This window comes from Aphis gossypii, chromosome X (assembly GCF_020184175.1).
Source record: "Aphis gossypii isolate Hap1 chromosome X, ASM2018417v2, whole genome shotgun sequence".
In the NCBI taxonomy this organism is placed as follows: Eukaryota; Metazoa; Arthropoda; class Insecta; order Hemiptera; family Aphididae; genus Aphis; species Aphis gossypii.
In genome coordinates this window covers 11,593,236-11,607,545 of record NC_065533.1, presented here as the reverse complement: position 1 = coordinate 11,607,545, position 14,310 = coordinate 11,593,236, and the positions used below count along the sequence as shown (strand labels likewise).

The following is a 14,310-nucleotide window of genomic DNA, read 5'->3' as shown; positions in this document are numbered from 1 at the left end:
TATACATGGAACGGATAGCACTGCTGTATATTTATAATGTAATATAATATCATAATATTATCATTTATCAGTTCCAATATTAGTCTAATGACCGTTTTTTAACACTGTTCATGTATGTCCAAGAGGGAAAGGATGTCTTTAGCTAAAAATGATGAAAAAAATTATTATTGATCTCACCAATCCTACACCAAATAAGTGTAGGTTCATACATGTAAATATGAACCATGGAATTGTTAGGTCCATCAAACAAGGTTAACTAATGATTATTTAGCCTCGCATTTTTTTTTTAAATTTTAACTTATTTCCCTTATTCAATTTCTTAAATCTCCGTAAACTTTAACCCTATAGTAGATCAATTAACATTTTAAACATAATTTATTTAAAAAACAATCATAAATATTAAATTATAACTGATTTAACAAAATATGTTTTATTACCTTCCACTGATTACATTAAAATACATTTACTTGACTTCTAAAACCGCACACTTGCGATAAAATACAGGACAAAACCGCACACCTTTGGTAGGTTAAAACCGCACTCATTTAACCTATTAAAACCACATAATTTTTAAAATTGTTGTATCCAAAAACCATATACTTTTGATCTCGACCCCAAAAAGGTGTATGAACAAAAATCGCATTCTTTATAATGTATACCTATTACCTATTATTTATGTATACTTTATAATTTAGTCAAACCAAAAAAATTTACTCTAAATTTATTCTACTTAAAATGTTTAAGTACAAAACAGTTGCTCTCTTTATTACTGTCGATGATTTTGAAATCCATTATTCCTAATTAAAAATATTTGAATAAAAATACCAAAAAATCACTTATGTTCTAACCACTATATCATATAGGTGTACACTGATGAGGTGCAAGATCGATTAATAACGAGTGGTGACTTAAGTCTTAAAACTTGTTCTCATGATTATTGCAGTACACCTTTAATCTTAAGTTATCTTATCCGTTAGTTAGCACTAAAAATAGTGTGTGGTTTGTTTGTTTTAACCACTATACGTTTGGAATATTTATACAATGACCGATAAAGTGTGCGATTTTTGTCTATCAACCCTTTTCAGGTAGAAATCAAACGTGTGCGGTTTTCGGATGCAACAATTTTTCACACATAAATTATTTTTTTAAACAATGCGTATTGTAATAAATCAATAAATCAAACTAGTTGTTCATTATAAACTTAAATACTTTATCCACACTAGACACTGCATCATCTTAAAACAAATTTCAGTTGCTTATTTATTCTTAACCACGCTGGTGAAGCTGTAACGTACTTTGATGTAGTTAAGAAAACCCACGCTTCATACGTCATATTATTATAAAATATCTGAAAATGGGTTCACGACAGCGGTGTAGCTAAAAAGCCTATCTAAGACGCCGTGGGATAATAATTGTAATATTTTACATATTATTATGTTATTGATTTGTTGTTATGACATACTTGTACAACGCTAAAACGTGTTGGATAATATGTTATTTTATATTGAATGTGTTTGCACAACATAGTGGTATTACATATGAAATAAACAAATGCATATATATTTATATATGTATAATTAACAATACACCGTAAAAAAAAGAAATTTTGAACGTGTAGGTACCTAAAATTTTTTGCTATTACTTATAAAGAGTTTTTCTTTTTATGTACGTTGAATTTAGTATATTAAACAAAAATAATTTTTCCGATGAATTTACAGTAATGCTTTATTATTAAAGTACTGATAAAATGTTAAATTACTTTCAGAAATATCTAATACATTATTTTTTTTTAGACATTTCTTTAGATAATAAAAAGAAATTTTCACATTTTTTTTATAATCATGAAATAAAATATTTCGATGATGACATATTTTAAGTTAATTATTTTTTCATTTTCAATAGTTATTAACTAAATAATATTTATGGTCTATTGGTCTATCAAAAATTTGGTTTGTGAAAATTGTTAACAATTTATTAATACATAATATAATATATAATATCACTAAAAATGAAATTAAGTATAAAACATACAATGTCTTTTACATGACTAGATTAGTATTTAGTATTAATACATTGGTAGCATTCCAAGACTAGAAACGGTTTTTTAAAAAATACATTTTAGTATACAATATTTTCTTTTAAATTGTTTACAAACTAAAAAAAAAAATGACTAGGTATATAAATTATAGTAGGTAACACATAAATTTGTTCAATAATAATAATAATAATAATAATAATATAATAATAATAATAATACTAAACAACTAAAAATACATATAAAGTAACAGTTAATTAAATTGCCAATTATTAAAAAAAAAAATGTGTTTGAATCTAAATAGATACTTATATATTCGCACAGAAAATTGCCCAAAAAATACAATCATATTAGAATATAACCTTAAGGTTATAAAATATAAATTATATATACAATATTTTACAACTAATCATGTTTGATTGTAATAATTTTTTAACGTGTTAATGTGCATGTGTATTTATTATTTTTTTTTACAAATAAATTAGATGCATAATAGAAAAATCTATGATACAAATTATATAATAATAATATATTCTCGTTTTATTAAAAATAATTTACTGGCTAGGCAACCACACATACGCACTAAACTTGCATTAAATTATACTACATACTAATGGGTTCTTATAATGTACATGTGAAAAATAAAAAATTTAACAGACAAAGAATCTGTGCAGAAAAAGCTTAATTTTAAATGATGTTTTGAATTTTTCTTTGGGAATAAAACAATTAATTATTAAAAAATACTCTTTAGTCATAATTGGGATACTATCGACCGCAGGTAAAAGATAATATTATTTTGAATGAATGAATGAATGAAATGTTTAAATATTTAACACAGTTTTGATTATTATATTTTATTATAGGTTTTAAAAGTTGAGAAGAAGAAAAACAAATTAAAAAACAATTGTTGACGAAAACAATAGTTTCATGTGATTCGGGTTAGTAATTGATTTTTTTTATAAGAGATCTTAAGTTAAAATTTCAAATCAATCTCTGAGCAACCGAATTCCTCTAAATTTAATTGTTGTTATTTTGTTTGATATTTTTTTTGGACTTCAAACATCATAAAAATTAATTAAGCCACTTCATTGTTCTTCGATAAACCACGAAACAAAAAACTCGGGTCGAAAATAAAAAATAATAAATTAATAACTAAAATTAAATAGAATAATAATAAAAAAAAAATCACCAATTATTAAATTTGACATTAAGTCGATTGCACTAACTATTTTGACTAGATATAATACTATGGAATGCTTAAGGTATCACTAAAATATAAGTTCTATTAGAAACTCGGACGTAAACAATGCGATTCCTTTAGGAATTTCCACTTGGTAATCAGTTTCATGAAAAAATATTAATATTCAGATAAAAATATTTAAGCTCGTTATAAACTATTTTGTTTTAATGAACTAAGTCCATATTTTATTATGTCTTTTATTACTGTCGTTTTTGTGTTAGGTATACAAAATATTATGACGGAATAAATTTTGGTAAAGTTTGTGAAAGCACAAAGTTGCGATAAAAATATATACTTCAAAAGAATTGTTTATACTTAAATATGTTTTTTTTTCAATTTTTTTTTTTAAATTGAGCGGTTTTTGACTAGATAATTGATTCGATTGAACAATCATTTAAGCTTGTGGTTGGGCCTTAATAATATTATATACTTCAATATGACTACATACACGAAGAGATCATTAGGTAAATATTGTAAAACATCAGTGAAGTGGTTTTCAACAAAAGAAATACAATATGTATTAAAATAATATTTAAAGCGTAATTATACTATACTGTAGTTATATAAAACGAATTTAACCATAGGTATGAACTATTTTATAATAACGTAGTATCGGTATAGATATTCACGAAAATAAATAAATATATTTATTGGTATAATCAAATAATGAATATAAATAGAAGTCAATCGATTTTCGATTTTTACACAATTCCTGATTGTTTTTAATCATCATAATTATAGGACGGGGAGCGGATACACGCGGTTATGGTTTGGTTTGATTAAAAATCAATAGGGATAAAATTATCGGGAAATATGTTATGTTGCCTTACCATAATATATATGTCGAGATAATATTTTTACGTAAAAACAGAAAAAAATATATACCTATTAACTTTTATAGTATAACTGACCAGAAAATAAATCACATTTCGATATTGTACTCTAACATTTTGGAATAAATATCTATATTTATCCTAATTTATTATTGGTCACAACACTTCAGACTGGTGGTTACCCATATGTGTCCCTGTTTGCATGCTGACTACAATGTCGTCTTGGTGGTGGTTCGATGCCGCCATTACTTTTGGATCTTCATCCTTCCACTTATCCATCGAACGTCTTCTGGCATTCATGAAGAAATTGCCGACCGTAGTTGGTTCCAGGCCCAATTGCCTGGCTATAGTCACTTGCATTTCTTTTGACGGCCTTTTCGTTTCCTATAGAATTAAAATTTAAAAACTTAAATTTTTATTCGTATAGGCTAAGGTTTATGAATACTTTTTAATTTTGTTATATGTATACATTTTTTTTTTAATAATCCGTTTGTTACATTACAGTTTTTGTTTATTTGAAAAGAAAATATGATTTATTTATTTAGTAGTTTAATATACACTAAATGTAATGTATAATTTAGATACATAATAACATAAAAACCAATTTAATTTGTTTATGTTAAGTACAAAATACTCAATAATGGTGATCACTTGTTTTTTTTTTTTAATTTTTATATCTTTAAAATTTTTTTTTGAACATTTAATTTAAATGATTAAGTTTATGTTTTCCAATTTTTTTACCACTTTTGACGCAATTTAAAATTTTCGTTTATTATTAAAATTTGAGTTACATAACGTAATTCATTTCATAATGTTTTAAATAGATACCTAGTCGACGTACACTTTTTAAGTATTATTTTAAACGTTCCTTGATATTGTTTAAAAAATAACTAATTGATATTGTTATAGTGATGTATACCTTAAAAATAGCTTGCAGTGTTCGTCGTTGAAGATCGGTAAAGACCAAACGTGGTTTTTTGGGTGCAGTTGAATGATCAGGAACAATAGGTTGAGATTCTTCTTTTCGTTTACAAGGAGCTAAAAAATAAAATTACATTAATTAAAAATGTTAGAACCTATCAACTGAGATTAAACCGTGTATAATACTTATGTACATATGATAAACACACATTGATAAATTATTCGTTTATTAATAATTTTACGTATTTTTTTCATGAATTATATTAAAAGACATCCATAGTATTACTAAAATTTTACAATAGTATAAATAAAATTAAACATAGTCGAACACACAGTCCTGGTGAAATGGAATTATTAAAAAAAATAAATTTTTAAACTTTTATAATTTTATAGAAAATTGATGTTTTGATAAAGAATAATTGTAGAAATAAGTTTTAAAATGAAAATAGTTCTAAAGAATAAACAGCACGAGTTATAAGCTTCTCATTTCGGGGAATTAAGTTTTAAAATTAAAACATCTAATATAATATTAATACGGCCCGTGGATAATTAATGCAAGAAAGCCAAATTAGTGAAAAGTATATAGAACTTGATGCACTCTAGAGATTTAAATAAACTTGGTATTTTATAGTAATTAATAATATTGTTTATTAAGATAATGTCTTTGTGACTCATTTAGAATGCCACGCCTGCACGTGTTGTCTCCGTCTTGTATACATACATACAACATAACACTTTTCGTTCAGCGGAATCAATTTTATGCTGTTAGTTTTCGTAATAGAGTAATTTTATCTATTATAAAACTTAAAGGATAAGAATATTATCTAAGTAATCTTATAAGCATTTATTGATATTTTAATTTTTGAGTGAGTTACGAGCATTTTAAAGCTTAAATATTTTACGTAACTATAACTCACTTAAAAATTAAAATATCAATAAACGCCTATGAGATGCCCTGGATAATATTATTACCTATTAAGTTTTATAATATGTAAATAAAAATATAAATACATGTATCCTGTATAATGTATATATATATATATAATATATATATATATAATTATATTTATCTATACATTTGGTTTTTTATAAATTGGCTATTTTGGGCAACAAAATATCAAAATATTTAATTCAGAAAAATATATTAAGCTAATGATTATTCCATGGTATATATTCGATAATTATTATTCTTAAAAATATTAAATTTGTAAAGCATTAATAAAAATAAAAAAATTACTCTCAAAAATGTTATATTAAAGATAAGTATGACTAAACCAACAATAAAAAATACTGACATTTTTAGTAAAATATTGTAATAAAAAAATCTTATTTATCATAGTGTTATATTATAATTATTTTTATATTTTTTTTATTAAAGCTTAACTCAACTGTTTTAATTAAAGCTTGTGGATTAAAAACTGAAACAGGGGTTAAACAAGAAAGGTCGTTGTTTAAATTCCTTAATACTTAGGTGATATTTGAGATAGTTAAAAAAATAAAAAATAAAAAAAATAATGTTCACGAGAAATGCACACGTTTTAACAAAAATCTCAAATTGTATTAAGTAAACTGAGCTCTTCCACTTAGAAACCTTTTTATGGAAATGGTTCATCATGGATTTAAGTTTAAATACACCTGCTTTAATACCGACAAGTTTTGTAAAACATTTTCATTGTATTTATAGACTCTATAGTTGTAGTAGGCACATGATTTCTTTATAAATATTTTTATATCTATAATTTTACTGGTTATTTTAAATGATGACTTACGATTTTGCTGTGGAATTTGAGCTACTGTGAAAAAAAAAACAAAAAAGTTATATGTATGTATTTTTAGTGATAAAACAAATATATAATTATTTTTATCAAACTATTTATTTTAACTATATCAAAATTTGATTTTCATTGTACAATATCGAGTCAATAAACGAGAACAATTATAATATGTATGTTCATACGAGCTTATTGTTTCATTACAATGTAGGTTTATGTAGGTATAAATTAACTACCTACGCAGATAATGTAATTTAAATTAGGGTTATTTTTGAAATCATGGTAAACCAGAATAGGGATAATCCCGATAAACACGACTAAACATTTTGATTGAATCCAAATATACTAGGAAATGATTACAATAAATATAATATACAGGGATACCGAGTGATTTAATTATGATGGTTATTGAAATTTGTAATGGCACAAAAAACATCCTTTCAATTCATATAAGTAAGCATTAACGTTCTTCGAGATAGATGACAATTGACATTCATTTTATTGTATTATGCGGATATCAATAAAAATAACTTTGCGTTAGACAATATTATAGAATATAGACTTTATCGTTTAACTTTGGAATAAACTATTGGTTTTGACATAATAGAGTTACAGAGAAAATTATTAGTGGTTTTTAGTGAAACACTTTTAAAATGTGTGAAGAATAGGTAGACATTTACATCCACGAACATTATATTAATAAGGAAATTAATTTTTGACGCACGTGGTCGCTTTGTTTATATTTTTTTCGCATTTAATATTCTATTATAATGACATGTTTTTTTTTATTTTGAACAGGGTAAAATAAATATTGTTTTCCTAATATTTATGATTCTCGCGAAAAAATAAACAAACTTTGAAGACTAAAAATACTGTTAGAAAATTCATAATTTTACTCTGTAAAAAATGTGTTTATTAAAAATATTTAAAATGAAAAGTCTTGAATACAGATAATCGTTATTTTTGTACCTACTCTATTTATATAATGTTAGAACAAAGTTATTGATCTATTTTTAACTATAACCAGCTATCTAAATTAATGACGATTAAATGAACATAATATAGCACACTTGATACTTATTTTTATGGTATTATCGTGAGTTCGAAAATGTGAATTATAGTTTGAATTTCCAGTTAAAATAATAAATTTCAGGTTTTAAATTATGATTTTAACTTACGAAATGTTATTCATTTTTATTTGAAAATTAAACATGATTTTATTTCAGTTTTGATTACGGATTATTATTTTGATACATGAATAAATCTCAGATTAAAAAGGTTAATAATAAGATAATATACTATATTATTGGGATTAAAGTACGAAGAATTAAACAAATTATGTCAGAAGGTTAATAAATAGATAATAAGTATTCAGTAAATATAAATAACTGTAATCATTGGAACATCAAAATACATGTATAATGGTGCGTTCGTAAAGAAAAAAATAATTTTTTTATAAGTGGTACCTATTTATATTTCATGAAAAGCAAATAATTGGTTTTTTTAGTACAACAAATAAAACAAATTTAGGATGTAGGTAAATCAATATCAGATGGTACCTTTTTAAAAATTAGTATCTAATAGTTCTCGAATGAATATGAATTATTAATACGAGTATAGAGGGTAAGAAAAAAATCAAGTATAATTTTCATATTATTTTGGGTATATAATATTGGTGAATAGATTTTGATTCATTATATGTTAAAAATAAATAAATAAATATTTTTTCCAAACATTTTATTTGTTCTTCTTTCAATACACAATTTATTCGATGTTGTTACTTTTGCAGTTGTGGAATCAAAAGTAAACGTGATTAACGAATTAAAAAAAAAAAAATATTTGAATAAGATCAAACGCCGAAACACAACCCTCGCTTTTTAAAAATGTCTTTCCGTGCTTATAATTCGTGATTTTATTATTTTTAGAAACTATTTTACATATTTGAATGAATTAATTCTGCTTTTAATTGTATTTTTTCTTGAAAAATAGGTCCCTACATTAGTCGCTAAACAAGAGTCAAAACATTGAAACGTATATTATAATGTAAAAAAAAAAAAAAAAAATGATTAAAACATTTTAAGATCTGAGACACTAGTGTATACTTATGTAAATAATATAATAATAGTACTAACCCATATTGTTGATGTAATTTCCGACGTTTGGTGTTGCAACATTTTGCAGTCCATTTTCCGCCAATAACATACCTGAAAAATAAATAAAACGTCATCTAGTTTACAAAATTAACAACTTTCTTTTTATTTTTTTGAAAACAATGAGGTACCATCGTTACGCCATAAAAATATAAAACAAAAATCAATGATTGTTAATTTTAATTACGATGAAAATAAAAACCTTTAAAATAGTACTGTGTATCATTACGAGAATTATATCAGATTATTAGAACCAATCGTTGACCTGGCAGTACATTTCTTTTAAATAAAAATTACGTTCGAGATAATACGATCTAATCCCGTCCATGCTATTCTAGAAAAGTTCTAGTCTATAATATTTAGTTAGGTACTTATACATTGGTGTCATGATGAAATTATTATTGATCAGAAGCGGATAACTAATAGACTTTTCGGTTTTCACAACTTTTAAGAGAAATGAAAAAAAATACATTTTTACAACGGATCGCATCACCACAATATCATAAATTATTGTTCACCAAACTACTGAAGACGAACGAATAACATAATAGTTGACGACGATATTGATCATTTTTTATTCGGCTAGATAGAAAAATGGATTTGTTGCACTTCGGTGATTGGCAATTCTCCAACAAACTCTACAGCGTTTGTTACAACAATATACCAATAACCTATAATGTATTTGTGTGTTTTAAAAGCGTGAATAAGTATATTAGTAAATTGAACTTTGAGATCCATTTCCCGAGTTTTATTCCCCAAACATTCCCACATTTTATTGTCAATTGAAAACGAAACTAAATCGATTCCCAGCGCAAAAATAAACGTACATTCTCGTGTATTCTTTTTAGTGCCCTATTGGATATAATACCAACACTAAAAGCGCAAGTAATATCGATTGAGATTTTTTATGACTAAGACAGTATAAAGTACGGACAAATAGTGAAACGCAGGTAATAAGCATACTAGTATTATTTTAGTGCGTATATAATTTTATCATTATTATATAAACTTTGCTGTTGAACATTAAAATTTTGTGTTTGAACACTTAATAATTGTCTAATGTTTGAACGCAACTAATTGATATTTGTGGGTTTAATATAACACAATATGGCGATGGTACCTATCGATTCAACAATAAATTAATAATGTAGTTTATAATATTATTATACTGCAATGTGTAATTGAAATAGAATTGCCGTTAAAAAAAAAGCCATAAAAACGTATACGGCGATAAACTATTTCGTATTTTATAGTTTCCGAGTAAGCTATACATCGACGAAAAATTAAATCGATAATAGTAACCTACGGTGGAGGCGTCTGCGAGAGATAAAATTTGGACTGTAGATACTGTCGATTGTCAAAACACAATATCCTGCAACATTTCGCGTTTCCACATAGTTGTGTAACTATGCGTTCATGTTAATTTCAGAATTTCAAATTATTCTGTATAGTTACTTACATTATTGTTTGTGTAAAATAATAATAATTATAATATAATAGTTATAAGCACGTAGAAACTTCAATGATATAAGTTAATAATTATTATTAAGTCGCTATAAAAAACGCCTAAAATATGATATTTTGCGAAAAATTACTGAAAAATTATTAAAAACACAGCGTTGGAAAAAAAAACATCGAATAAAAGATTCTATGTGTATTTAAGAGGACGTCATATTCGCATGTGGTATTTCCGTCTTACACACACGTACGACATATCAAATTTTCGTTCACCAGTTGCAAAATTATTGTGCTGTTAGTTTTGATATTATTGTAGTGAACTGATCTACTATAAAATATATAGGTAAAATTATAATTATCTATAACTTCACCGTAGACTTTTATCGATATTATTATTTTTAAGTAAGTTATGATCTTTTTGAAACTTTACATTTTAGAATGATACGTAGGTACGACGTCCTCTTAACAATACTTTAATGTATTACTTTTTGACACGTATTAAGGGCTACATTTTTTAAAAACCTCTCTTAATGGCATGAAATGCATCTGACTGTTAACTGTAGATCACGTTTATGCAAACAATAACGAATTCGTATAAATACAAAATATTCATGTAAAAAATTAAATTTTTTTTGCGGTTATTTTTCAACGTAAAGTTACTACAATTTCATTCTATTACTCTTAGTGCAGGTTGTTTTTTTATGAGGGAAAGCGGTTCAAAATCTATTGATGTTTTCGATTGGTGACTTTTTGCGTGTTTAATTTATTATATGTCAGATACAGAGAAAATCATTGAAATATAATTATTAGAACCATCAGATTTACATACATTTAATGATATTTTTATGATAATTGTCCTATGTGATAAGTTGTAATATATAACTACTCGAAGTCATCATTTTTCATTTATTTTTCGTGTAAAGACCGAAATATTACAATAGTTCCCAGCACTAATATAAAAACGTGGGATATAGCCACTTATATATTCTATTATAGTTATTGACATACAATTATTACAAATTATTATTTGAATTATTTACACAATTTAAATTAAATATCTATTGTAACGTATATTATACATATGTATATTGAGCAAACGTAGTAAGATACAGCTAATAAAAATGCATATTATAACTAAAATATTACATGGTCTGGTTATATTGTTTTCTAATTACTACATTTTCTCCTAGAAACAACAATTTTCATCGACTATGTTTTCATAAAAAATTAGAAATACCGTGTCACAATAAAAAATTTCTAAATAATATTTATTATGTTTAATATTATCTATTTAGAAAACGAAGACTTGATTTTGGTGATTTGGCGGAGTTATGACTGGGGTATTAGTCTCCTCAAACGCTCAATTTACACTAACGATTAGGTATACGCATAGATCATAGCCGACAAATCGTTTCCATTTCAATGTCGCTTTTCTATACAGCATTTATAAAACATCATGTCTCGAAATATTCCAAAAACAGTTAAAACACTATTTAATGACGATAATATTTTAAAAATAATTCAAAAAGATTATCATTTTTCAAAATGCTATCTGTTGATAATCTCTGTACGTACTATTCTGTTGTGCAGGCTTCATTAATATTAATAGGCGACACTAGAAAATTTCGTACGAAACAATGTTTTGTTGGATTCCGATCATTTAAATTATGAACAAAAAATGACGTACACCATCATTTCATAAGTGGTGTGTTTGTGTGTTGTAGACGTTATAATGTCGTATAACACCGCTGACGCGACGATAAACATTGCACTCGTATTTGTCCTATACATACGTGATATTGCTGCTCAAGTAGGGTCTGTGCTTATTATTCTTTCGCACCGCGACCTTCTTGCTACCAATCTGACTTTCGCCATAATCGTTTGTGGATATTGTAAATTTTGACTTAGGCCCAAGCGCCGGATTATATGCGTAGAATCGTGCAATACAATAACCTAGTCAAGTTGTGTTAGGATAATGTAAGTACCTAGTTATATGTTTTTTTTTTATTATTATACACTTTTATTCGTTGCAAAACGTTACAAATAATATAAAGAATCTAACAAATACCTAATTGTATTTTTAACGATCGCGGGGGAATTACATAACGCATTTACGTATTGCATTTAAATAAACAAATATAATTCAAAACATTTTCATTTACAATCACTACTCATCTGCATATAACTCTCTAGATGATCATGTAAAATGAATGATCTAAATATTATAAAGTTTGAAGTCTTATCTTACTTTTAATTCTACTATCCACAACAGATCTAGAAGCAACAAAAATAATGAAAAATAAAAATTTAGCGAATTTTTATAACATAATATATGATAATATATAGGTATGTAATTTGAAAACAAGCGACATAGCGAGAATCAAAACAATTACAATATTAAATAAAAAAAAAATAATAATTTGTCTGAAAAACATTCTCATCCATAAATAATGTTTAATTATACGATGTAACTATAAAGTCTATAAAGTATACATTTATTCCTCTCTACTAACTGTCCTGAGTTAAGGAAATATTATTTAGAATTCACGACGCTAATGTAATTTAATTAATCGTATCGAATAGACATCTTGTAAAATTTTAACCGGTCAAAACTTATAGTTTTTCACTGTTTTGTTCAATTACACTCCATATTTTGCGAGAACAGGTCTTCATTTATTTTTCAGATTTATACTCGTCGGAACCGAGTGGTATATCAAACTGTAAGTCACACACGACTATGACGTATGAGGGTCTTCTTTTTTCTTTTCTATCCAATCACTGTACTTTCAGCATCATTCCGCTCGTCTTGAGTTTGAAGTTTATCAATAATTGCTTCTTTTTTTTTACATTTAATACCATAGTTTTAATAGTAAAATGGTTGTCATATTGAATTATTTAGGTTTTATCGGTTTTGACATACTAACGTGATATATTTAAATAGATTTTAATCTCGAGTGTAACTAGTCAAATTAAATAAGAAATGTAACGGAAGTTATCTGTACGGACAGACAAAACTAGACCTACATTTTAGGAAATACCATGATTGTGACATTAATAGTTTTGTCGTAAAATTTTTTGTTATCCTTGCTTTAAAATCTGGATACATAATTAATATGATATTAATACTGTGTTTTTATAATTTTATTTCAATTTCAACTTTTTTTTTAATCTTGTAAAATCTATTAAGCATTTTTTTGTAATCAATTTTTTTTATTTAAACGTTACGTATCTACCTATACATATAAACACACAAAATGTAATAAAGTACGTACTTAATGAACACTTAATGACTTATAATCCGTTTAACATCAAAGGGACTACCAATCATAATGGTAGCGAATACAATATAATATATATGATACTATGTCCATGTAACGAATATAATATACCTAACATTCACGATTATATTATATTAACAATAGAAAATGATTTACGACTCATAATCACATTTTAAATTTCTCATAATTTTAGCTTAACGTATTATAAATATCAAAAATATCAATAGTATTAATTTTTCATGCTTTGATTGGGTTAAGGTATAGCATTTTTTTTTTTTATTGAAAATTCTATAAACGATAATGAGTACATTATTATTGTTTATTTAATTCGACAATGTCAAAATTTAGAAAACTGTTTAATATGAGTAGGTATAATAAATAATAAAATAAATAGATCGTAAAAACGTCAACGGTTATTATTTTTTTAACAGATTTTGTTGAAATCGACTTATCTAAATTGTAAAGTATATATGTTTATACATATAGGTAGTAAAGTTTTCACTGATTTAAGATATTTATTTTAAAATTCACTAAAAGATAATTAACTTTAGAGTATTTAAAATATACATTTGTTTCTTCAAACTAAAGTACCTATTAAATATCGCAAATTTTAAATGAAGGTT

General features: G+C 25.3%; 1 protein-coding gene across 6 annotated transcripts in view; it reads right to left on the bottom strand.

The window, feature by feature from the left end:
* Positions 1-357: 357 nt before the first annotated feature.
* LOC114130197 (one cut domain family member 2-like) overlaps positions 358-14,310 on the bottom strand; it is a 31,443-nt gene continuing 17,490 nt past the window's right edge. For 3 of the 6 annotated variants that reach the window (XM_027995116.2, XM_027995124.2, XM_027995141.2), the window contains 4 exons: positions 8,934-9,005; positions 6,799-6,822; positions 5,028-5,146; positions 358-4,492 (listed from right to left, as the gene is read on the bottom strand). In XM_027995116.2, the coding sequence (XP_027850917.1) occupies positions 4,265-4,492; positions 5,028-5,146; positions 6,799-6,822; positions 8,934-9,005 (443 nt within the window). In that variant the 3' untranslated portion in view covers positions 358-4,264. The remainder of the gene's footprint in view (positions 4,493-5,027; positions 5,147-6,798; positions 6,823-8,933; positions 9,006-14,310) is intronic. The other 3 variants (XM_027995132.2, XM_027995149.2, XM_050205664.1) reach the window with 1 other exon arrangement.